At 37.6% G+C, this 26,293-nt stretch overlaps 3 protein-coding genes across 4 annotated transcripts; 1 reads left to right on the forward strand and 2 right to left on the reverse strand.

Annotated features, from left to right (window-relative positions):
- Nucleotides 1-2,878: 2,878 nt before the first annotated feature.
- LOC106164404 (exonuclease 3'-5' domain-containing protein 2) lies at nucleotides 2,879-8,045 on the reverse strand. Its single transcript, XM_013542296.2, has 11 exons — nucleotides 7,887-8,045; nucleotides 7,166-7,323; nucleotides 6,672-6,829; nucleotides 6,305-6,427; nucleotides 5,675-5,786; nucleotides 5,226-5,420; nucleotides 4,703-4,874; nucleotides 4,389-4,554; nucleotides 3,878-4,075; nucleotides 3,552-3,683; nucleotides 2,879-3,301 (listed from the first exon to the last, which is right to left on the reverse strand). The coding sequence occupies exons 1-11, from the start codon at nucleotides 7,930-7,932 to the stop codon at nucleotides 3,085-3,087; spliced, it is 1,677 nt and encodes a 558-aa protein (XP_013397750.2). The 5' UTR covers nucleotides 7,933-8,045; the 3' UTR covers nucleotides 2,879-3,084.
- A 180-nt stretch (nucleotides 8,046-8,225) lies between these two features.
- Nucleotides 8,226-11,364, forward strand: LOC106164460 (small ribosomal subunit protein mS26). 2 transcript variants are annotated; one of them, XM_013542377.2, is made up of 4 exons: nucleotides 8,229-8,552; nucleotides 8,873-9,016; nucleotides 10,185-10,308; nucleotides 10,615-11,364. In XM_013542377.2, the coding sequence occupies exons 1-4, from the start codon at nucleotides 8,314-8,316 to the stop codon at nucleotides 10,948-10,950; spliced, it is 843 nt and encodes a 280-aa protein (XP_013397831.2). In that variant the 5' UTR covers nucleotides 8,229-8,313; the 3' UTR covers nucleotides 10,951-11,364. The 2 variants fall into 2 exon arrangements, with proteins under 2 accessions (XP_086855912.1, XP_013397831.2); XM_086999786.1 differs by lacking the exon at nucleotides 8,873-9,016 and having other exon boundaries at nucleotides 8,226-8,552.
- Nucleotides 11,365-11,417: 53 nt separating this feature from the next.
- Nucleotides 11,418-24,961, reverse strand: LOC106164461 (kinase suppressor of Ras 2). Its single transcript, XM_013542379.3, has 10 exons — nucleotides 24,265-24,961; nucleotides 23,111-23,200; nucleotides 21,683-21,747; nucleotides 20,306-20,956; nucleotides 18,439-18,499; nucleotides 16,612-16,731; nucleotides 15,973-16,131; nucleotides 14,012-14,236; nucleotides 13,455-13,586; nucleotides 11,418-13,078 (listed from the first exon to the last, which is right to left on the reverse strand). The coding sequence occupies exons 1-10, from the start codon at nucleotides 24,354-24,356 to the stop codon at nucleotides 12,793-12,795; spliced, it is 1,881 nt and encodes a 626-aa protein (XP_013397833.2). The 5' UTR covers nucleotides 24,357-24,961; the 3' UTR covers nucleotides 11,418-12,792.
- Nucleotides 24,962-26,293: the final 1,332 nt, after the last annotated feature.

Genomic DNA, 26,293 nt, shown 5'->3' on the forward strand with positions numbered 1-26,293 from the left:
CAGGTAATGTAATTACAAGTAGTTACCTTTAAGTCAAATAGCAGTCACCTTTTATCAGCTTGGTACATTTATACTAGTAGTAGCCTGTGACACCATTTGACAAAAGAGTATATAATTATGTGGTATCACAGTTTTGCACGTGCAGTGAACCTTGATCCATAAAATCAACCATGTTTATTAATTAATCCATTTTTCTTTTAGGTTTTGCACTCTCAGCACCTTAACGACAGTCCTCTGCGTCCATGGGTTTTAGCTGACCAGGAAGGTGAAGTAATTACAGGGCACTGCAACTGAATGGCAGGACTTGGTGAGACCTGTACCCATGTTGCAGCTCTCCTATTTTTGTGGAAGCTGCAGTTAAGATCAGAGATGCCAAAACTGTAACACAAGAGAAGGCATATTGGAAGTTACCAACACCTTTTTCAAGTGTCAAGTACAGTAAGCTTAAGGACCTTGATTTCACTTCTGCATCCTCCTTTAAAAAAAACTTTGACACTTCTTTATGCACAGACAGGCCAGTAACTCCACCAACCCCAAACCAAAACAGATCCCAGCCGTCAACACTACCTCCCACACAAGAAAGATTGGACAGATTTTTCAATGCTCTCAGAAAGGTACCATCAAAGCCGGCTATTCTTGCCCATGTCCCAGAATATTGTTAAAATTATGTGCCCTTGTTATTAAAAGGAGATTTCCCTATAGTGCCGACAGAGTTGAAGGACAAGGAAACTTTTGGCTATGCATATAATAATTTAAAGGGGAATACAAGTCTCTGGGGACCTAAATTCAATAAAATCCCCCCCCCCCCCTCTTCTCTCTAGATCTGCCCATCACGTTTTACCCACTGTAAGCGCACTGTAATTACCTCCCAAATTTAGGCTTACGCTTACAGTGGGTAAAACATGATGGGCAGATCTAGAGAGAAGAGGGGGGTCGGATTTTATTGAATTTTGGTCCTCAGAGATTTGTATTCCGTTTTAATTTATCACTGTGAAGCATACTGACAGAGTTGGCGATATCATGTCTCGCAGGTGACAAACACGTTATCCTGACAATGAAATTGACTTTCTGATGTCATTACCTCAGTCGGCATAACGACATAGGCCAAATGCTCGTAGATGAAGCACAAAACAACTGGTGGGTGATACAAGAACCGCAACTTAGGGACCCCAGGGGAACACCCTAATTCTGGATCTTATCTTAATCAAGGACTCAAAAGCAGTAGTGGTTGACCCTACTATTCGGGTCGAAGACCGTGACAAGCTAGAGAAGAGAAGGAAATATCTAGTATGTGCATGAGATAGAGCGTATCACTGGAACAACTGCCATTGAAGTGTATGGGCTTGCAATAGGAGCCAGTGGGGGGGGGGGGGGGGGTGCGCCTCGAGCACCCAAGCCCTCGAGTCTCTAGATATATATGGAGCATGCACTTTGCACAGCATCTTGCTGTTTAGGCCATGCTCAGGACTTTAGATGTATTCTCACTCTATAGTGGGGATAGGTTTGCAGAGAGAGCCCTGGACTAAACAGACCGGACAGTCCCTACTCCAGTCATATTACAAGACACGTTTTCCATTCATTCTCTCGGTATTAGTGCAAAGGTCCGAAGACACAGACCCTCAGGTTGCCTGCATCGTTTTCTCCATCTATTTTTACAAGAGGGTCAGATTTGTGCGGAAAATTTAACAGTAATATCTACAATCTTGCTCTTATTTGTATTATTCACTTTCAATCAATATTCTCAATTTTTCAGTGTATGGCATGTACACTTTAAGAATGAAAGATGTCCAGATGAATCAGAGCATAAATAGTAAGATTCGTACCTCAAAAAGAGCAGCAAAGAATGTGCATATCTTGCAAACTTGCCCTAAATATGCAGGAAGGTTCTTGCAAAGTTGCCACAAATTTGCAGAAAAACCATTTATTAATGTTGTGTATTTTTACTTCTATTTTTTATCGTTTCTGAAGTAGACACCTGGTGAATGTCAGGAAGAGCAGGAGCCATCAAGCCAGTTATTGTGAAGCTATGCAACTCGGATGTAAAGTAGGAAATAATTATGAAAAAACATTAAATAAAGTCAGCTGTATAACACCATGATGATGTTAAAAAGCAAAACTTGATGCTCAAAAATAACTTTGACAAAGATGAAGGTGCATAGTACTATAATTGTAATGCTTTTACACAATCAACAAATGGAGCTAATGGAGCTTTTTGTCAAAGGCAGAGATTAAACCTAGCAGAAGTAAGAACAGTCCCTTAAGGAGGAAGAGCTTTAAAATCAAAGTACGATTGTGTTTTGCTTTGTTTTCCTCAGTGTGACAGCATATTAAGCTACGCTAAGAAGAACTGCCAAATACCCTTACATCAAGAGACAAAATGTCACCTAAAACCCAGAATACCAACAGAAAAATGTTCATTCCCCTTTGGTGATATTACAGTAGATGAGATGCATTCTATATAAAACCAATTCAAAAATGATGATACAAATATACGGTAATAACTAGATCTTTTCAATGGGTGAAAATCGTGAATTTTACAGATTCTGTATTTTTTAAGTCTTCTTTTAAAAAAAAGCAATCCCATTGAGTGGTGGCATCAAAATTGAAAAGAAGACTACCTAATAGTTCTATTCTATTCTATGCATTAAAAGCACCACAAATGCCATAAAAAATATAATTTTTATGGTTTTAAAATGACGTATCTGAAAGTTTGATATAATTTTTGCCCACTGAAAAGATCGAGTCATTACTGTATACAACAGAAATCACAACTCTTACTTAGAGTTCGTGAGAGCATCCCCTCACTTTTGTAAATTTTTATACTTAATAAAGAAACTACTGCATTTATAAGAGGGGGCTTGCCATTTAAAGGCGTCAATTTTTCAAAGTAAAAATGACATATCTTACAACTTTTTCCCTGATTCTCATCCATTCTATTGCACTCTTATATATCAAGTGTTTAAATGACTTAGTACATTATCCATGCAATGTAATCTGCTAGTCTTGCCACCACAAGTTTCTTGCACTGTTTACCTTCACCCCATCCTATCTTGTCTACTCCTGCCTCGCCCTCTGGTGTCACTGTCATGTTGCTTCTCCAATGGACTGCTTCATTTGACTATCCAGGTCTGCTAACCTGTCGTGGTTGTGATCAACAGACCAGTAGGTGGGGAGATATTTAGGTTTCATACAGTCTAGAAAATGTTGCCTCCATTGTCTTTCAAACTGCACCAGAGAGCTGTTCTGGATCATATACTGTACTACCTGGAGTCCATGGGGTGTGAAGTCATCATTGGCTAGTCTGTATCAAAAACGCATTTGTATATACAAATAAATAGAAAGACAGACTGCTTGGAAATGAAGTTTCTAAATGCATACATGCTGATACCCAATAAACTTGAACCATGCAGGTTCTTAAATTTTTACACTATTTCCTTGATGTCTTCATTTTTTATTTCTTTGTATTTTCATCTTTTTATTTCAGTATCTAAGGTGACTGTGTCTGCTCCCAATTAAAAAGTGACAAGGACAACTTTACAAAAACCTATTACCTGGTATCAAGTTCAACAGATTCTTTTAGTATTGTTTCATCCAAGTCATCTATACCATAGTAATCTTCTACTATTTTCTCCAATTCTATTCTTCTTGCAGCAGGAATTTTATCTCCATGTTCTAAAAGGGCTCTAAAAAGATGTACAGGTTTTTAACACAAGAGTTTAATTGCTCTTTCACTTTATGTTCAATCAATTTTTCATTTTTAAAGTTATTCAAAAAATACAAATGTACAATATCTGATTCATTGAAATAGCAATGCACCAAACAATACAACTTTGTTATTTTTTACATATTACCATAACCTTACCAAAGCCAGACTCACTTTCCAGCAGACCTGACCTTGGCCAAGGTTGGGTCTTGTCTGTACTTCACCCCTTTCTGAGATCCTGACGGGGCATCACACATCACTTCCAGTCTCTGTTTTAGTGAACTGTCATAAAGATTGCTTTGCTGATGACAATCTGTGCACATCAGTACTATGTCATGAGACAAGTGGTCCTTCATGATGGATGGGAAGTATCTGAAAGTAAAGAAGACTTGTTTCTATGTGGCATTGCTTACAATACAGTATCGACTTGCATAAAAGCAGCAACAACAGTGGCTACAAAACTAAGAGATGAGAAAAACCAGTAGTTTCAAAGAATTTGCTTTTTGGTTCAGACTTCAGATTCCACTGTTAGCCTTTGCTAATTAATCCATACAAAAACACCTGTCAGTGCTCAAGGAGAGTAATATTTCAATAACAGATGCATATTAATGTGGCACATTATATGTCCTCAAAGTTGATCAATTTGAATAAATTGAGAAATAATACTTATGGCATGAATTCTTACTTGCGATACTCATGAGGAACAACATTTTTCCTTATATATGATTCTTCTTTGCCACAAACAACACAGATATTGCTCTTTTCTTGAAGGTAATAGTTCCTACTGGATTCCGGTCGCCCACTGGGTTCAAAGTTTAACTTCACAGTGAAAGGATCATCGCAGATCTTCACTGAAAACACAAAAAAGTATTAAGATGACAGAAGTTGATGAGAAGTCATCTTTGAAAACTCGTACCAAATGAAAAAGCTGGTGATGTTTTGGAACGTGCTACTTCTAACCTAAGCATCATTTTTATATTTGTATGCAATTTAGAATACCTCCTAGTTCTTTGTCTATATACCACTGTGCCTTTTTTATGTCAATTGTGCTTAGAAGCTGACCATCTGGAGCACGCAACTGACAGTTGTGGTACAGAGGGGTGGTCCTGGCAGAATAAGCATTTTTCACAGGCTTGGGAAGGTGTTTATTGACAGCAGCTGAACCAGGTTTCTAAAAGGGAATGAACACAATATTTGTGATTCACTGCGAAAATTGTTTGATATTATGTGTTCATGGCATTTGCCTTGGAAAAAATGTTCAGCAAAACAGAAAAGATAGGTTTAAGTGAATCTTATCTTATTTTATTCTTGAATCTGATCAGACAAAAACTTTTAATATTACAAATAATAGTATTATGGAAAGCATTTTATCAGATGCACAGAAACATACTGAAGACTGAAATGATTGCACTTCTATAATACAGCAAAATTATTTAAGACAAAACAAACTAGAAACTTAAAGGCAATTTTTGTTAGTTATTTTTTAACATTGTTTTATATGTGTTCCCTATTGTTAAGCTACCTGTGACTCTAAAATATTATTTCGCCCAGCAGAAAATTTGACATCCACCAGCCCTTGGCACATGGCTTGGATTTTCTTGAATAAATCATCATCTGACCACAAGTTACCCACAATTCCACTCCTAAACAGGCGTCTGCTCACAATTGCCATGAAAATATCTACTCCAACCAGAGCATCTGTGGCACCATAGTTAACCTAGGGCAATTCAGAATTAAAATATTCAGTAGCTGCATTTTGATAAAAAATTAATAATAACAGTTAAATGAGCTTTTATATTTTGAAGTTCACTGCAACACATTTTTAGACAAAAAACATTTAGACTCAGAATATATTGATAAATGAAACATATTCTAACACAAGAATTCGCAATAGCATTCCTTAAACCAGTAGCAAATATCAGTTATGAAACAATCAAAAGTTTGTAGGAACTGTGAAAAGTTGGATCTCACTTGCTCTGGTGTCAGTTGGTCAGCCTCCCAATTACTGCAGCGCAGAAAAATGCTCTTGTCCATATCAACATCAAGGTAGTCCTTGGCCATTTTCTTCAGACCAATATTTGGACTGAAATCACCATACACCACTTAGACTGGGTTCCCATCCCTAGATCGATTTAACAGGATCGGTCCATCTCCACTGGGTTTCTCACTAAATTGCTTTCAGCTTAAGTGGCTTAGATGTCTGGGACTCCTACAAAAGTTGCTTAATGATAGTTAATTACCCCCTATCAGCTTCAGGAGGCGTGACAGACATCTAAGCCACTAAAGTTAATTGCAATTAAGCGAGAATCCTCTTGGAGTTCGATCCAAAGTTGGTGCGATAGGGTCTGGGAATGGTCTCTTAAATAACTAATGCAGTGAGCATTCCTGAATGATGTTGATAATTAAACTTAATTCATATTGCTAAACAAAAAAGAACCATCTAATCACTAAATTATCAACTGGGTAACCCTCACTGTCAAGATCACAGGAAATATTAACAAAGACAGCACAGTTACAATATGCATTAAATGCAATTATTGTATTATTATTATTATATCAAACAACGATTTAAATGGTAATAAAATAGGGGAAGAAACTTACTTTATTCCTCGAACAAATCTTCTCAAAACATTTCTTAGATCCACACTGCCTTTAACAGGAATATCATAATCTTGAGTAATTTTCTTTCCATCATTAAGTGGGTCCACACCAGTTTTCAAGATACTGAAACAATTAACACAAGTTCAGAATTACAATGAAAAATACATTACCTGGCTGCTGAAAGTGGGCAATTTTCAATAACAGACCTTTTAATAATAGAACAGATACATTTGGAAACATTGCCTTCAACTGTGACTTGAATCCAGACCACATATCAATTGTTTGGAAAAAATTTGATTCTTAAAAATGCTTGCAATATTTACAACAACAGGCACATTGTATGCCATTGTATACGCTTATTGTATACCTTTTGTCAGCTAATATTTTCTTCAGTCCTTCGGGAATCTCCTCTAGTTTACACAGTCTAACCAGTACACAAAGCCCAGTCACAGTAGCCAACTGCAGCAATGCTACAGGCCCATGGTAATCAGTTCTGCTCACCCACTCACAGTCAAATCCCAAAACCTGAATATGAAACATCCTTAATGTAAAAAAGACATTCAATAAAAATGGATCAGTAAAGCTGGGCAACCAGGACTTAATTTAGTTCAATCCAATGCATCATTGCATCTGGTTGCCTTTTGCACTGAAATTCATTAGAAAATCATTTCTAGCTTTTCCTCAAAACAAATTTTATTCAACTATTATACAACCAGTGCCTCTTCAGACCAATTCTGTGACAAAAGGATTGTGAGAGAAAGGGATGCATATAAGGTAAAATGAGGTCACATAAACAGCACCAATTCCCTAAAACAGATCAGCGTGTTCCTAAAATTACAACCAATCAAAATAGAAACTTACTTTGGCAACTCTTAAATCTGCATTCAACAGGTCTTCAGCTCGATCCCATTCTGCAGAGTCGGACACGACAAGGGTTTTTGGTTTCCTTTCAAGAGATTTCCATAGCCAAACGCTTTGTGGAACTTTCTTCTTAACATATTGCCAAAGGGCATATAAGCCTGAAAGATATTAATTGTTTTGTTGGTATATAATTACCTGCTGCATTAAATATGAGAATCCTGGGCAAAGTGGTTTCATTCTCAGGCCCGTAGCCAGGGGGGGATTCGGGGGGGTCGAAAGAACCGCCCCTTTTGCTGGGAAAAGGTCCACTCTGGGTAAAATTTGATCTAGGTACATGAAGTTTTTATGGGAAAGGGTCCACTTTTTCAGAAAAAGAACCCCCCTTTTGAAATTGCTGGCTACGGGCCAGATTCTGTGTTTTGTTGACTGGGTTGCCTTCCACATTCCACCCTCACCCAGATGACACTGTGTTTACATGTAATATGACCAAAATAAAGTAGACATTTCCTAAATAGCTTTGACAGTACTTTCACCAACTGTAATTAGGCTGGCATGGTGAGACAACTGTCACAAATAAATGGTAAGCATTAGTTTCACTGGTAGAGAGAGTATTAGTATTGAATAAAAGTTGCATTTACATGTAACAACCTGGAATTACCGTGTATTATGTATATGACCTAGTCTACAACTTATAAGTACTTTTCAGCGATGCACTTATTACCAGTGAATCCCAACAGCGCTGCAAAGAAAACGTGCTTTCGGCCCATTGTTTCCAGCTCGAATAAAATCTTGAGAAAACACCTTTGAACATCGGGGTGCCGACACTCTGCCCGCGGAAAATGCAGAGAATCTCTGAGCAGCTCTCACATGTGCGCTTATCTAAAATATGGAACAAAAAAGTCAATATCCGAAAGGCATAATCTATGCAAGTTCATATTATCAAAAACATATGATAATTTCCATGTGCAAGTAAATTTAAATTTATTTTTATATTTGAAAAATGTTATTATCTCATATATTAGGGTGAATACATTTGTATTTTTGTTCCCTGTAATCTTGCTCTTATGCTGCACCACGTGTGTTGTTGAGACTCCAGACCTGTGAGAGCAGCGAGTGCATATATCTGTAGTCAAACAATATAGTTGAAAATGACGTCCTCTCTGCGATGTCTCTGTTCCAAGAAACATATTTTTGACACATTAAGAACACCATACCATGCAGCCGTTTCCCTCCAGTTTGTTAGATGGAGAATGCACAGAGGAGTCCCCCGACCTTTGCACAAACTCGAAAAGAAGATCGGGCCGAAAATCAATGTAGAAGATGAGTATGAAAAAACGTGGAAAAGGGAAATGCATAAAAAATACAGATCACAGATGAATGCACTGAGGTATGATGATACTCAAAATTAATGACCAGTCCTAACTCTTTTTCTACTGTACCCACTTAACTGAAACGTTATTCTGAAGTGTCGCTTTTTGGGAACTTATGTTTTGTACCCCTACATATGCTCACACTGAACCTGAATTTAAGTTATTGACACAAAAGAGAGAGATTTGAGGGTTTTAGTCATCGAGTACTTAAATAGTTGACAGACTTTAGACAAAATGGATTGTCCCTATTAAGTACAGTTTTTGGTAGGAAAGAGTTCCCGAAAATCTCCTTCATTACATGTACAACTGGAAGTTTATGCCTTGTTTAAATTCCTAGGTCAGAGATCGTTCGTGATACCTTACATTGGTTAGGCATGAATAAGGTGGAACACTTAATGGCCAGTCAGAAAACCCAAATGGCGGAATGGGAAGAAAGTCACAAGTTAAATGACTTGTGGAATGCTGAAATTGCAAAACAAAGGTATTTGGGTGAAATTTTATGGCAATTTAAAAATTTGTATGACACTTGTTCTGTATCACCTGGATCTAGAATAAGACTAGTCTGTTAAAGATTAAAGGTACAATATAAAGGATTTACCTGCCAAAATGAAATTTCCTTGAGATAAAAAGTAATTTTCACCTACTAACAAATCTCCTTGACCTGTCTGTTCACTTGGACTCATGTTTTATTCCAGTTTTTATATGATTATTTAGTTTGAAAATAATTTGCCAGTCATTTAGAACGCCAAGTCTGCCTGTACATTTCAGAAGGGACTATCAATGTTGGGTACTTTTGTTTGATTAAAGGTTCTATATATTTTAAGGTTTTAATTAGGAACAATCAGTATCTTTGGTGGATATGTAGACTGTAGGCAATTTTCAAATGTGTACACAGTAACTTATAATAAGTAAAAGAAATGACTTTTCAAGGGTTGAACCTGTGTTTGAGAGGAAATTTCATCCAAGTGTTTGCTTTGCTAGATGATCTTTGCTTATTGTATGAATTACTGTACTAGTATGTAATGGTGGTATCGTGGATTTGGCCAGGAACCTGCCACAAATGAACAATTTTTACAAATTACCAATTAGCTGTTGCTGAAAAAAAAATTCACTGTGGTATTATTCTGATTACGTATATTTGTCTAATCCAGGTGGCAGTACATACCACTAGTGGGCTAGACTTGGTCTTAAAGTGCAATTTGAGTTCACAAGTGATCTTACACGATCTTAATCATTACTGCAGTAGTCTTAAAATGGACTGAATCTGCTTTTAAGATCAAAAATGATCTAACATCTACTTAAGTGGTCAAGCAGTTTCCTCCCCTCACAATGGGGGATATCTCCCCTCACAAGAGAGGACACCTCTGCTCACAATAGGAGAATGTGCAAGGGGAGACAACTTAATTAGCTGTCAGACTAGAAATGGTCTTACTCATGTTTTAAGATCATGTAAGACTATTTGTGTTCTTAAATTGCACTTTAAGACCAAATCAAGCCCACTAGTATACCCAGGAGGTGTCTGGGCCTCTCTAATCTTCTGGTTTCATCCTTTGTAGGAATTAATATGTGCTTGCATTGCTGGCAGATATGTATTTCTAGATCATAGATTCTTGAAAGTTATGTGAAAAGAACGTGAAAAATAATTTCAGGGAGGAGCGAATGATGAAAGAACGTAGAAAGGTTGAAGCAGCTAATTATCAAAAGATGGTAGTGGGATTAAGGAAGCGGGAAATCAGAAGAGAAATGGCAGAATCTTTCTTGGGGGAATATAGTGTATGTATGTCAATGTATGAAATATTCTCTAGTAAACAAAAAATCTTAATTTTAAAACTATATTTTGCACAGTCACAGTGGCAGATATTAGGCTGTATTGTAACAGAGTGTTATGTTAGAATCTCAGTATTGCAGAATTATTTCTTCATGTTTAGAGTGAAACAGGATGAATATATTAAGGCTTGATACAGGTACTGGGTTAAACATTTGTCTGGCCTGGCTTGCTTGTTCTTATTATTACTCGAGTCTTATGTTGTTGATTATTATTGATATTATTGATATTCCTACTGATAATATTCATTGTAGTCTATGATCACCCCGGATAACCTGGATGAAAAAATAAGGGAGGCCTTAGATGCCCAAGTCCAACATAGTAGACCATTGGATAATGAAGGCAAACCAGAGCCCATCATGATGGACATGCTCTACAATCAGGTCCCTGAAGATGAGACTTGGAAGGCAGACAGTGAGGAGAGAGAAAAAGACCTCAGTGAAGACCCAGATGATAACGATGCTTCATACTTAGACTCTGACTTGGGGGAAGAAATGGAAGGTATGGATGTGGATGCTATAGAAGCAGAGCATTTTAATCATGGAGATGAAGCAGAAGAAACAAATGATGGTCAGGACAAAAAATCATGATTAGAAACATTTGAAGGCCTTTTTTTGAACAGTCATTGATTTGAATTACTGTACACCCGAGTTCTATATTTTTTTATATCTTATCTTAATACAAACCCTATACCACATGAATTAGATCATTTGAAAAGCTTTAACATACACAATTCAAGAGCTAACTTTTTATAATAGGTTGCATGGATGATGACATGTAGTATTTCTAATTTGTCACTTCTAACACCACTGGACCTTTTATATATGATCAGATGGTAAGCACCTTAAACCCCTTTGAGGCTGAATATTTAAATATACCTAAGTTCATTTATATTTCAATAATTTTTGAAAAGTGAAACATTGAAGTTGAGATCAGAGCAAAGCTGTTACAACAAAATGTCAGCCGAGTTGCAGGAACAAAATAAAAATGATTATATAGTTGTATTTATTGTTTTTATATTTTCAAGTAAAATGATGTCAGAAATGCAACACAAATAGTAATTTCAACATAAAATGTTTATTCAATAGGCATATAAAAATATACTTTACTTTCTTTTTTTGCACAATATTAAGGAAGACTCAGAAGACAATTCCTTTGAAAAATACATATTCATAATCTAAGTGTATGATATTGTAGTTTTTGGTGTCCAGCACCTTTTAATGGGACTCTTACTTGAAGATGGAGGGTAATTTTCTGATAGAGTGTACCCAAACCCACAAGGCTATACAAATGTATACATACAACATGCCTTAAATACTGTTAAACTGAAGCTAGCAATTACAGCAGTGGCTTTCAAGAAATCATGATTATAAACATGTATATACGGCATATACTTTGTGTAAGGATTATTCAAAGTATATAACTCTTACAGTGAGAAGCCGAGTTTGGACTGTATTTGTCAGCTCCAGGTACTGCATAACTCTTTCACTTTCTCTGAAAATACTGATATAAAAATTGAAGATATTCTCCATCCACAAATCATTCGTCAGGCATGTCAGCAGTATCTTATGTAGTTCACCACAACTGAACACCATTTTGTTTCAAGGCTAATTCTAGTATTCTCATTACATGGAGACATGAAATGAAACGGCAACTGTTATTCTAAAACCTCAAAATAACTCCAATAAAAGGTTAAAATTACAAGTAGAAATGAAGAGATTGTATATGATATTGCACAAAAAACAAATTTAAATTAACTGCTACTATACACACCTGTAAAATATTTTTTCTGTATAACTTTCAAGATATTGGGTTTAAAACAAACTTAACAGTGTAAAAAGTTTAAATTTTTGAGCAAAATTTTACAAATCTATTTCGGACTAGAACCACTGGAGACTTAAAAATCACCAGTTGGCCAATTGTGGGGCAACGAAATTGCACATTGGTGTGCCACTGATATCGCAGTGATATAAATGCACTAAAATAGCTCAAAACTTAAAAGTAAAAAAGAAATCAAATGAAAGTTTATCAGAAATCAAGAAGCGCATCTAGAATAAGATCTAAAAAAATAAGAGAGAAGCACGCGTGTAATCTCGACTTGAAGCCTGTGTCGTGTGCGAGGGAGACCTTTGTGATACAGAGTGCGGCACCCATTGATGCGTACAGGCAAGTCCAGTCATTGATTTTGACCAACTACGTCACGTTAACCCCAACCTGCGCGTATTTAATGGAGGGAGGAATGTCTCCTCCGCGGACCCCGTTTATTCACACTGACTTGGAATGATTTTGCCTCCTGTAGTTCAACCACTACTGCCATGGGACGCAATGCCTTAGCCATGATCCAACGTGAGATCCGTCACATGTTAAAACCTAGTTATACTCTTAAGGATACTGTGATGCTTTTGATAGGCTCCATTCCCATTTCTGACCGATTAACTCCCAAGCATGACCCCAATCTTGTGTATTGAATCCGGCTCGGATGAACTGTGGCGTTTCTTTAGATGTACCACCGTTTGTAAAATCTTGTTGATATCAACAAATCCCGGTCTGCTTGACGGAAGGAACGCCCACGAGTCCCTAATCAGCGTTTTGATGACCTCTGGACACTTGAGGTGATTCAGTTTGAGAGTATTTCCCGAGCCTACGTTCCAGATAATTGTATGAATCGGTTGCTTGTCATGGGGGAAACGCCCATTGAAGAGTTCGTACAACACAGTTCTGGAAAATCAAAAGGCAATATTGGGTGAAATTCACGATTTAAAAATTGTTAGAAAAGTGAACGCCAATACTATTATCCCGATAGAATATTGGGCCCACGCTTTAAATTTTTTCAAGGATTAATCGTAAACTGACGTAAATCATTAAGAACACTATCTATCACCTAAATTTATAATTTGATTGTGAATTAAGATACCACGCTAAACCTGCGATATGCGTTCTGCTGATAGGTTTGTGGAAATCTCGGAAATAATCCGCGTGCCTTACGGAATCGATCCACTGTTGTAGAATAAAACGGTGAACAAGTAACTGAGTTCAACAAGCGATAGACCTAATCATGCAGTTTAACGAAACTTAAGTATAATATGTATATTACCCAAAGGCAAACGTGTCAGACTCCTTGGTATTCTGTTCTAGTTTGACTTGTTGGTTTTCGATCCTCATGGTACGCAAAATTTCTGGTGCAAAATAAGTGGCGCGCCCTCTCGGCAAACAAGCGCAGTCTGATCTGAAAAATAATGTCGAAAATGACAACAACAACGACGACAATGATTATAAGAATAGAAATTTATGATATAATGTCTCATGCATAGCAATTTCATTTTAGTGAATGAAAGAAACTTGCACTGAAATGCGCAAAGCACGTTCTAGTGGTATACTAAAGCCACAAGTGTGTTTCTTGTTCATGATTTATTTACGGAAATACTGGAACGCGATTTTCGTTTTCATATATAAGTGCCTTAACAAACGCCGTTTGAATTTGAGGATATGTGGAACAATTCAGTTTTATTATTATTATTTTAAATTTGTAATTAAGGAAACAAAAACGAAAAATGGAACAACAAACGATGTCGTGACTTCGCCCTATCAAATTAGCAAACATCTGTGTCTCGTCGAAAACGCGATATTGTGATTAAGCGTCAGGAAGTTTACCTCTCCAATCGATTTTCAGAAAAGCTGTGATCTAAGACGAAGATCTTGACCTTGCTCTCTAAGAAGATGTTCTCCGAGTTGAGCCTCTCTAGCACAATGCCTCTGGCGTGGAGATATCCCATACCTTGCGCTATTTGTTTGGCAATAGAAAACTTGGAATGTAGAGGAAGAGGCGCATCCTTACTGTTGTGGATCTTCTCGTACAGAGATTGGCCTTTTCTTACACTGAAAAAAATAATTAGGGAGGTTAGCATTCCTGAAAAGCCGACCCACGCAAAGAACACAGAAAGAGGGTATATATAAATTGCTCTGGGCAATAACGAGTTCCAGCTTCTCTGTTTTCCCAGTGTCCATATCGATGAAGTCTGAAGCTCAGGATAACAGTAACCTAGCTTATATTGCATGACATTTCGTTCCCGTTCGCGATAATAGGTTCGACACAAGTCAAAATACCGATATAATGCATTAGATGATGAGCAGTCCAATACGATATGTTTAATCTATCTGATGGAGTTATGATGTATCTGACTGGCGTATGTCGGTCTGATGGAGAGTGTAGTAGGGTTCTGAGGGCTGCAGGTTAGCTTCTGTCAAATGCAAACCTAAAGTTATTGTGAAATATAGTTATATAAAAAAACTGAAACAATATATCAAAAGAGTCTTTCGTTTTGAAATTTGATAAATGTAACGAAGGTCTGTTTGCAAGAACCCCCTTGTATAGTATGATGCTCTTTCCCCCGCCTTGTTACGTTTCTTGTTACGTTCTTATAAGTTTTTTTTTTCGTATTTTTATTTAACCTCTTACTCAAATAATTTCTCTGTCATTGCTTTAGGAAGAGAATTTTGTGATTGATTACCATTATATTGATAAAGTGAGCCACGTTTTAAGTGTAAATATCCTATTTACTTTTACCAAAAAAAAGAGAAAAATAAAATCTGAGAGTACGTTTGCAGGCACATAATGGAGGTAGTTTTGAATCAAATGCCATCGGACACGGAGAAGATAAATTAATAATTTGAGAGGGGCTGAGTGTCGGTTGAAATGAGCTTTAAAATGACATGGAAAGCTTGCATGGATACCGTAAATGCGTAAATTGAGACTGGAAATGCATCGAGATCGTAAGCAGCAGTAAACGATATCGGTACCATAGAGCAAGGTCCCATTTCCATAGACACCATCGGTCTACATAGATCGATTCCACTCCGTGGTGACTGAATGCAATCAGTTTAATAGAGTAACACGCCTCCTCCTAATGCTACGTAGCATGCAAAAAATCTGATTATACGAGTACGTTGGTATCAAGAGGAGGCGTGCCATTCATTTAAGCTGATTGCACTCAGCGAGTGTCCCCGCTGCGCAGAATTTGATCGATCTACGTAGACTGTTGGGGTATATGGGAATGGGGTCTGTAATGCATGGCCAGGCCAGCTAACCGGTACAGTCCAGTTGTAGAATTTATCTATTGGGTTAACATTTCCAATATATTAATATACGGAAATGGAAAACATTTGTCTTGTGTAAATTGCACCGTGCGTTTACATATATCAATACTGTCAAGTTATAACAGGAAGTAAAGGCCCTTGGGCAAAGGGCCATTAGACGTAGAGTGGGCGTATAGTGAAGCACAGCGATGTTGTAAACTCCCCCGCTATGCTTTAAAATGATTGGAGTTTTCTTTACTATACACCACTAAAACATTTAAAACACATTGTAGACGAGCCCACTCTAATCACCAGGAAGTCATATTTTTGTATTCTCACTTATAAGACCACGAAAAAGCTTTTCAGAATCGACAATGGTTACATGTGTACACTCGATAAAGATAAAACAACATTTCTGGATTAACAGCATGGGTGATGTTCTTCTCTATAAACCACTTAGCTTCCGCAGGCAATAAGGATTAAGAGTAAAAAAAGGCCCAAGTAGTGATCATTGCCGACGAAAAATTTTGGCCTCTTACCTGGTAACAATTGCGAAATTCGGCGGCTCCGCACACGCACCCATGAAAAGGGCGATGTTTTCGTGGCGAATCATTCTGAGCATGGAAATTTTGGTCCAAAAGACGTCTTCTACTGATGGGTCATATTTGTGGATAATAACATCACCATGCCACTGACCTCTGAAATAATTTGATAGCAACTTATAGTTTTACGTCTTTAGCGTGGAACCTATCAAATTGAAAGCAAAATCAAGCACCGATTTTACACAAATCGTTTTCACATTAACTCCCGGAAGTAGACCGATTGATTGCTATTGAACGTCTGGGTCACTATAAAAAAACCGTCTTCTTCCCCGAGTTATTTTAAAAATGGTTGGTACGGGGCACGGTCTAACGTTATAAAACATTGTTTTACATTGCTAATACACTTAATGGACCACCTTCTCTACGCCTCCATTGAAGCATCAAACAATTTAAAAGCAAGTGTTATCTCAGTTCTATATATAGATAAAAAATGGTTTCTGATTACAGCAGATGCATACACTTTGGAATAACGAAATAATGAAGAGGTAGGTTGAGGTCTGACAGTTAACCATCAACCATAGCAGAAAGCGTAGGAATCCCAGTAATTTAAGGTTAAAAGTGCAGGTGAATACTTACCTATGCATTTCCAAACAACCTCCTGTTTTAATCCGTTCACTGAACTGGAGGTCGGAAAACGCTATCATGCAGTCGCTCAAAGAATTGCGATCTGGTGGTTCAGCCTTGCTGTTGGATACGCTGGGTATGAAAAAGAAGAGCAATCGTTATCATTTTCTTCGGTCTCTCTCTCTCTCTCTCTCTCCAAATTTATACTTAATAAGATAAGATAAATGATTCTGACACAAAGATCAAGATTCATTTCGACTGGCAAGTGTGCTGGTTTGCTTATTCACTCGGTTGTTTCTCATCTCTCACACATTTCCTTGGTTTTGAATTTTTTAATCTACCCTCGTTAGCCATCACTTATCCCATTAATATTGACAACTTAAGTAAACAGTTAGTTTATAAGGCAGCCGATCTGGTCCCATCTTATATTTATAGCTTGAATTTCTTCTGGTGACTACACGATCGAGCTACGCATTTAATTTTCTGATGGGAGCTTATACATTTTTGCGTTGTGTGATTGTTGGAGGATTTCATCTAATGCCAAGGTAAGATATCGGTTCATTTTGTATCAGATTTCAGATTTCTCTTCATATCATTTCACCGCAGTGCCTATATATTACCATCAGCAATACCGAAGTATCAATTGTTGGCTTTAATATTTTCTCAAGATCATATTTTGATTGGATATGTAAACACCTAATGTAGCCTTTCTCAAGGCTTTAAGAAGATAATGAAGGTAAAGCATAGCAGCAGGCAAGAATTGACGCGAACTCTTCACTGGATGTGCTTACTTATCATAAATTTGACTTATAGCAGTTCGTTTCTGCTAATTTATTTATATCTTTTAATTATTTCCTGAATTCATTCTATACTTCCTTACTACGTCTTGTGATACATGTTACTAAACTGTTATCTTATATCTCAGAGAATTAGTCAGGCGCCCGTGTCTATTTCACACCAATCAATCAATGAATCAATAAGAATAAAGTCGCACAATGAGGTACCCCTCCCTGAACTTGAACCACTCACTATTCCATGCGGTGTACGCGCATGTGCGTCATTTTCTTTTTCATTATAGTTCAATATGTTTGACTCAATCTTGTCTATGCTAACCAGTCTTCCTATACTTCTTTGCAAATTCACCGCCTTTGATTACATATTGATGTAATGCCTGTTGAACTAAACACACATTCACATGAAAACAGTTTCCATCATGAATATTGTAGACCGCCAGCTTGCTTCCACTTTTTTCGCTCTTTTCAGTAGATGTACAAATTGGTCAGGGAAGTGAAAAAAAAAACGCCTGTGCACCCTGATACGTAAGACCCCATTCCCATAGACACCATCGGTCTAAGTGGATCGACCTAAATCTGGGGTACTCTCCTAATCTGGGGTACTCTCCTAAGGTGCAATCAGCTTTACTGAACAACCAACTTAACAAGCCTCCTCTTGTTTCCAACGTACTCGTATAATCACCAGCTTTTCTGTATTCTAATTAATTCCAAGCGGAGGTGTGTCATTCAATAAAGCTGATTGCAGTCAGCAAGACCCCCTGCGGAGTTGGATCGATCTCATAGACCGATAGTGTCTATGGGAATGGGGCTTTTGTAAGACAACATGCCGAACCGTTCAGAAGCTCTATGCATAACTTACTTCGTACTGTGCTTTGGCACATCTTTATCAGTGATCTTTTTTATGAACAAGATAACACGATATAGCACCTTCGCAAAAAGCCCAGTGCATACCACTCGCTCAAGTTTATCGAGTACTTTCAAGATTCATCATTTCAGAGGATTCATCCGTCAATGATTCATACAAGACTTCTCGAGTGCAACTTACCAATCGATATCTTCCCCCTCTTCAAGAAATACTGAGTCGTTGTCTCCTTCTTCATTTTCCTCTGAAATTGTATAAAAGAAATGTTCATTGTTACTTCTTCTGTGAGGACGGAAACAAAAACAAGAGAACAGTCTTGCAGTCCAAGTTTTGTCTCTCTCGCCTCCATCGCATGCTGTTCCATGGCATTCCTTGTACGGCGCTCGGATTATCTGCTTTGAATTCGTATTGCTTTCACAGGTTCTCGTTAGTGTCGGTTTTGTAGGAAACAAGCTTCTCTTTCCTCTTTCCAGTACCGAACCAATGAACACACTTATTCGGTCTGCTGCTTGCATGTTGTAGTTCGCGTTGCCGACTGACTGAGGCTCTTGAACATGTTCACTCCGTAACTCAATAAACACTTTTGGCGGTACTTGTTGTAAATGTGTAGGTGTTGGAAGAGGATGGCATTTAGTGCGAATGTCAGACGCTAACTAGCTCGATATGCCAACTCTCCGATTGGATATCATGATTTAGCATAATAAGCTCGTCACTGATGATGGCAATGGGAGCTTTGGGAAGGAAACACGGTAATTCTGTTGCTGTTGCCTTGATCGGGGATAATAATGATGAACTATTTATGACGCTACGTCTGGAAAACGTAGGTGGCAAAGCAAGGACGTATATTCTGGATGTCACGCATATATCTTATGACTTTAATAGCTATGTTTTGGTTTTATGGAGGTCAAATAACAAGAGAGGCTTTTTCATGTACTATGGGCAGCAATTTTCCATTTGTACCATTTTTTTTACAATTTTCTACAAAATAATTTGCGATTTTCAGCAGAACAAAATTAAAATAAATGAATAATTAATTATCATTAATAATAATAATAATAATAATAATAATAATAATAATGCGTTTTTTTGTGTGGTTTTAGAATTCATAGTAAACGCAATAGCACGTTATGAACATTATCAGTCTAATGCGTATCTTCTTAGCTTTTTCTGAATGCAGAGGCTTGTGCAATTTATTTATTAATTTATTTTGTTATAGGCATTTCAAACATATTGTTCATATTTTCGCAGAAACTTAAATTGCGTTCAATGCAACTGAGATAGAGCACGTTTCTTGGATTGTCGATATCTGTGGGCATATTGAAGCGAAAACAGTTTAATTTTGTCCTTGTCATTAATCATTTGGCTGATGAGCTTACGCTAGGTTAGTCGGAAATTACCACAACAACTGACGTCCATACAATATAAGACCCAATTATCAAATGTTCAAGGCTATACGGATCATATTTGCGCAATCTCCGCTAATAAGCAGCGTTGTTTTTATCGCATTTTTCAACAAAGGTTACTGGGATAAGGGAGTGCTTATCGTATGAAAAATGAGCTTGTCGGTCATTTTTGCCACATTTTTATATACACGTAAACAATTTACATAGCTAATCCACAATGACTCGTGCGTAAGCATCGAGCAAAGGACCTCATCATCTCATTTAGTCGTCAATGTCAAATGCGTCAGACTTGTAATCGGGTAACATCGAAATAATGAGAGCAGTCAAACCATATCTTTGTTTCATTAATTCTTCTCTCTCGCTCTGACAAACCGTGAGTCTCTCTCTCTCTCTCTCCCTCTCTCTCTCAGTGATAACAGATGTTTGGCCGTGACAGGACACAAGTGACAGATGGCGCAAACCGCGACTGGGAACATCCAGGGTTCACTCCAATTACTTGTAAACATATGAATAACGCAACATAAAAGCACTGTCTCTAAATAAGTGATTAAAAGTGCGGGTAAGAAAGGTAAGCTTCTTGCTCACAAAACGCCGTCGACATATGATAAAAATCTTCATACAAGTCTGCATAACGCGAGAAAGCTTACCGTAACTGCAGAGTCTGTATCCCACCGGGGGCCAGGAAGCCACCAGGTTGCTCTCGTCCACCTTCAGCTGAGGACCAAGGCTCGTTTTCTGTGGACAGCTGATCGTACCGGCCAGGCTTGCGTGACAATACGTCTGGCTGGATCTGGATTGTCCTTTGTCCTGGCACGCGCCAGCTGCTCCAGGGTGCACGGTAAGTTCTCTGGGGCTCAAGTCAGCAGGTGCAGCGGTTGAGTCCGAGGTGAAGTGACACGGCGGCGATAATGACTCAGTTTGCTGTGGTTGCGGCGGCAGCAGCGTCGGCGGCTTGAAGATCATCGAGGAACAGGTCGATACGCTAGATCGGCTGGCGTAGCCGTCTGACAATGTCGTGATGGAAAAACATGAGCTTGAAGACGCTCGTGAGGAGTAGGAACGGGAGCTGGTCTCCTCCAACTCACTGCTGCTGTCTTCATCTTTAATCTCCTCCTCCTCTTGTCGTTTAGGAAGCACAAATTTTCGAAGTCTTCTGTACAGCCTATACAATGCACTGGTCTTGTCTTTGGGAGAATTACGGTGTTTCTTACACAAATTATTGAGACTCTGAAGGACGGAAAGGTCCATGTTTGAATTGATTTCATTGGCCTGTAATAATTTAGTCCAGTGATCATCGCCTAAAAGATAAAAAACAAAACAAATGAATAAATACCTTTATTAATCTTTAATATTAAAGGTTTATCTTCAATGAGTACTAGGTTCGGTATGACATGAATAGATGTAATTTATTTATCTGATAATTTTTTAATGGTTCATTAAGTACGTTTTTGGAAGTTTCAAACAGAGCGAGGGGCACCAAGGGATAATATAAAATACATGTCATTAATCCATGCCTAGTTGAAAAAATATACGGGATTACTTTGGGCTGTCATAAAATGATGGTATGAAAAGGTCATTTGATATTGCCAACGCCAACAGTGAGTACAAATGCACACACACGTTACCTGCGGACTTCGTTTGTATTTATCTATGTTTATGAATAATAATGATGGGCCCTTCCACAGAAAAGTGAACATTTGAGTCACTTTAGTAACAAATGCAATTTGTGTTATATTTGCAAAACTGATTTAACACTTTTTCATTGCTGTTGAATACTTTCAATTCCATATTGGAGGGCACTAAAAAATAAAACAGCGAAAATTTCGGGGTAAGTTAAAGGCGTGCAAATATTTCACAAAATCTGTGCGTCACTCAATTCATCTCAATTTTTCACTAAATCTTGTGGAATGCCCCTGTTACAATCGCGTATGTAAGAGGTTACGCTTGTAAAAAAAAAAAAAAAAAAAAAAAAAAAAAAAAAAAAAAAAAACTTTTTCAAATTTCAAATTTCATTAAAAAATTACCTGTATCACTTCTTCGTCTGCACATTAAATGACCAACAACGGCACATTTTTCGTGGTAGCGGTGCCTAAATGTTAAAACAGGCAGTCACATAATCTTCAATAAACACTTTGACAAAATCCAGGTGAGACAAAGAACTTTGAATCAAGACTGTTAGTGTATTCAAGTTATTTTACCAACTTTACCAAAGTAGTGCAATTGTTCAAATAAAGCTGTGAAAACTTCGCCCACTGAGAAGCAAAGCTTGTGTTGTTTCTGCACATAACATTAGCCGGATTCACACGTAAGATCGTAATGTCTGTTTCGTAACTTACTTAAATGGGAATATTAAAGGTCAAATAAATGTCCTATGATCTAAAAAAATGAATCAAATTTGACAGATCATATAAATTCGTACATTAAAATAAAAATATCACTAAATCGAGCAATTTTATGAGAGAAATGACCCCGTACGTGTGTATTCAAGTATATATGTTATCTTAAGACGAACCCCTTCTATATGAAAAATAGACTTAAATAGATCATGAAGAGTCGTCTCATACAGATAAGTAGAGAAACGTATAACGAGCGATCGCAAAACGAGGCAAAACCAATCAAATTTTCTTTTCCTGCGCCGCACACATTACAGTAAAATTGGTCTCGTCTTCTTTTATATATTTGCCTCATTTCGCTCGGCAAAACAAATTTTCTTTGTGCCTCCTCTTTAGCAAACCTCTGGAGTCACCAATGTTTTGTACTATTTACATAAGAGGACAATGACCGGGTATTATCTATTCTCAGAATATACGTAACTGAGGCCTAATTATGATATATGATTAGAACCGTGTGAACGATCAGCTGACAGCGTGCATTACCGACAGAACAAGTCACGACGCTCATGGTTCAATACGGCGTGTCTTATCTTTTTAACTTCATGACTGAATATGTGCCCTGAATTGTTGCACTGTCACATCTTATAACTTGTAAATGGGTAACAACTAAATTATAGCACATTTGTAGCTCCCAGACTAACTCAGTATAGGGGGTTTCCTTGTTGCTGACTACTATCTTGATCGTTTGATCTCACGCAGATATGGACAGATAAACATCTTAGCAAGTGACCTAATCCTGATATTAAAATCAAAGGTCACATTGGACTTAAAATAATAATTTGTATCCCTTTTTGTTCATGAATGGTAGAGTCGAAGAATATGTAGGTTTTAGATAATGATGTGTTAAGAAACTTCGGTACAGTCTTATAACAAGCCCTCTCCATCAGAAGTTAATATCTCATAATTTAATGAAACTGAGTTAATAACTTGTGAATAATTTAAATAAGGCTGCTTCACATTGATTGAACACAAAGTGTACTATCTTGTTTAGTCCCCTAAAGCATTAAATGCACTAAATTGCAAATAAAATCAGGAGACCAACAAATTATAACCACTTACTTGCAATAACGACAGCTATAGCTTCGAAAGTATATTCTTTTGCGGCATAGGCTGCACTGTCGCGATGATGGTCTACCGTTATTCCATGGGCTGAAAAACGATAAAAATCCGATTATAAACGCGAGAATTGTAAAAATTTGCTAGTTAAAAGACAAGCATAAATGGTATAGCATTAATTCAATCCCGTTGTGGTTTTTACTTTATTTCGTAATTTTTCTACCCCTGCAAATCTCGAGATAAAACCTGTCGCACTGCGCAAGCCACAGATAACACGAACGACGCATTGTTTATTTGTGTGCGAACAACCTATACGAAGATAAGGGAATGTTAACCCCCTGTTCTTTGTTATACTGTGGCTTAAAATCAGTCAAACAAAAAACTCCAAAAGTCAAACAACAACAGTCAAAACGAAAAATAAAAACAAATTGAAAGTATACAATTTAGCATGTTTGTCTGGCTATTTACTATCTATATTGAGAGAGAGAGAGAGAGAGAGAGAGAACACATTGAAAAGAATCAATATTTTCTAAAACGAGTGGTGCCCGGGAATGTACTATTGGTTATTCAATAACACTGCCGTTCCTGGATAGTAAATACGACAGCCTCAAGGCCTCTAATCAGTTTTGATTGAGAAGAATCGATAAAAAGATCACACTGTATTTACAACGAGGCTAAATGTTGTAGTCACACGTATTCCCAAAATACAATCTAAAATCTATTCTAGGAATATATTGACTCTTATTATTGAACTTGCTTTTTTCGTAATACGCCGTGCACAGACCTCTGTCGTAGGTCTATTTTTAGTATTGTCGAGAGTAAATACAGCTGTCCCACAAACGCTGTTTTATACTATCATTCAATATCAGTTAAAACAGGATCTTGACAATATATAAATGTTTGGAGCGTTCATGTTCTTAAAAATGTAAAATTTTCGCCGTCAATATATTTATGCAGGCCCATTTGTCCCACATTTCAAGGTTTTCTATATATATTTCAAATCTAACGCAAATGCAGCCGCCTACGCGAAGCAATGTTGGGTTGATATACCACTCAACCGCTTAAAATATTCAATATAAAATAATATACAAAGATTTAAAATGAAACTAATATTTAATGTTTGAAATGTGTTATTTCTTATTCTAACTTTTACTTGCCTTGGATTCGTCCGCTGGACTGTGTCTGGTTCATGTATGGGATCTTCCTCCAGTTCGTTTTGCACCATGCTATCAGTTCGGTTTTCATCCATTAACTGAAACCCAGTGCAGTTGCAAGTCACGTACGTCACCCACAATAGATGACAACAAAGGACACGCTCCTGGCACGCGACTCTTTCACGGGTTACATGCGTTGAAGGAATACTCGTAAACCCTAATTCAAACAGTTACGTGAGGGCAACTGGTCGATTTAATTGAGACTTAAAATCCTCTGACGTAATGCCACGTCTAATCACTTTTGTCCATTGGTCTTCGATCTTTCAGCTATACCTTGGGTCGCGTCAAGTTTTGTAATGAACTAGGTATTTAAATACCCAACAGCCCGCATCCCCAATGCCAAGGTAATGCTACCATTTGAAATGCAAAGAAAGATTGCACTGAGGCTTGTTGACCCAGCTGGGGTAGACTGACCAATCAGGATCAGGCCGGCGTGTGCCTGGCGTGTGCCACTTCTTATTGCCAATGGCCATATGGAATTACCACCCCTCTTTGACAAGCTTGAATAGGATTATATTCACTGGATCAGCACCTGCTCCCATATTCTTACAATAGCTGCGCACAATTTGAATGCCACTGCATTTGTGGCGATAGGGGTTCGCACGTTCTTGCATACAATTTAGCATTGGTTGTCTGTTGCACATGCGTCGCATTTCCAAAAAGTAAACAGCGTGTTGTGGTGTCCGTTTTATTTATTATCTTATCGAGGTGCGACCATCTGCCAGAGGACTAAGGTACACATGCCCAGTGAATACAAGCAGTTAATCAAACAATTATGCGTCCTATTAAACGATCGATAATTTCGAGGGTCGCATAAAATTCTAACCGCCTACGCGCTTTGTTTGTTGGTGATGTTTCAGTCCTTGCTTTGTTTATCACTCACTGTTTGACGGGCTTAGTTGTAAAGATATTTCATAGCAGTATATATGGCAACAGATCGGTAATGAATTAATGAATGTGAACCGTACCATACGTGTCATTGTGGTCAAAGAAAAATAGATGACTGTCCCTCTTCTGGTCTATTGCAGCAAATGGCTTTGGTGACAGACCAAGACAAAACACTATTGCCTATTGTAAATACCTATTGTTGATCAAACAGAGCGATAGCCAAGATTTTATATTAATTGAAAGTAGGAGGAAGTTATATCAAATTACTTTCATGCGTGGACCACAGGCACCTCATGAGTGATGTGTTCATTTCTGCAAAATAATCACCAATTATTTTCTTTTTCTTAGATATATGACATAAATGTATAATACCACTTATACGTGACCGGACCGTAGTTTTCTTCTGATTTCGATAGTATTGGTAAATAATTCATTTTTACAAATTTATAATCAAATTCAACAATAATAAATACATGTGACATTGAAAACTTTACAGAGCCTGTTATATTGTAAATATAAAACTAAAGTTGCAAGTTAAATTTGTGTAATTATGCGTTTATACCCTAAGTATCCATCGACATGCCAAAATACCTATATGCACATAATATCAGAAGATAGCTATATGCAGACATTTACAGTCAATGCTGTAGGTAACCCCGTCTACTTTTCATGCTGGCGTTGAGGTCAAACAAGGCTATCTGGTATGACTCCGGCAAACTGACTTTGGAAAACTCAACCACAATGTCACCTTCTCCAGGGCTGTTTTTTTCCGGTCGTATTTTCCAGGCAATTTCAAATTAACTAACAACAGGCTGACAGCTGATTATTCTCAGGTTAGCTTTTAGCTGCTGTCCAGGCACGGGGAATTTTCCCGGTAGACATCCTGTACGATAGCATTTTCTAAGGATGGTAGATATGTGTATCACTCTAGTTGGAGCGAGCTAATTTTGATGTTAAAGATACACAGTCGACGATCAATTATAGTTTTTGATTTCGTTTAACAAATATCAAGACCCGCTGCTGGAAGCACACATGGAATCCGCTTGATCACAACCACCGAACAATCTCCCATGAAACTATTGTT

Source organism: Lingula anatina, chromosome 1 (assembly GCF_051362555.1).
Source record: "Lingula anatina isolate TDL-2025a chromosome 1, LinAna3.0, whole genome shotgun sequence".
In the NCBI taxonomy this organism is placed as follows: Eukaryota; Metazoa; Brachiopoda; class Lingulata; order Lingulida; family Lingulidae; genus Lingula; species Lingula anatina.

Bases quoted from the DNA above. Each gene is read 5' to 3' on its own strand.
- LOC106164461 (XM_013542379.3), bottom strand. From the start codon at position 24,356: ATGGATGAAAACCGAACTGATAGCATGGTGCAAAACGAACTGGAGGAA. The intron at 13,587-14,011 runs GTAAACTTCCTG...ATTATTTTTCAG, and splicing joins TCTGAAAATCGATTGGAGAG to ATCAGACTGCGCTTGTTTGC. The intron at 13,079-13,454 runs GTAATATACATA...TTGATTTTCCAG, and splicing joins TCTGACACGTTTGCCTTTGG to AACTGTGTTGTACGAACTCT.
- LOC106164460 (XM_013542377.2), top strand. From the start codon at position 8,314: ATGACGTCCTCTCTGCGATGTCTCTGTTCCAAGAAACATATTTTTGAC. The intron at 9,017-10,184 runs GTATTTGGGTGA...AAATAATTTCAG, and splicing joins GCTGAAATTGCAAAACAAAG to GGAGGAGCGAATGATGAAAG. The intron at 10,309-10,614 runs GTATGTATGTCA...TATTCATTGTAG, and splicing joins CTTTCTTGGGGGAATATAGT to TCTATGATCACCCCGGATAA.
- LOC106164404 (XM_013542296.2), bottom strand. From the start codon at position 7,932: ATGGGCCGAAAGCACGTTTTCTTTGCAGCGCTGTTGGGATTCACTG. The intron at 7,324-7,886 runs GTAATAAGTGCA...AATATCTTTCAG, and splicing joins AGCGCTGTTGGGATTCACTG to GCTTATATGCCCTTTGGCAA. The intron at 3,684-3,877 runs GTGAGTCTGGCT...ACATCTTTTTAG, and splicing joins AAGGTCAGGTCTGCTGGAAA to AGCCCTTTTAGAACATGGAG.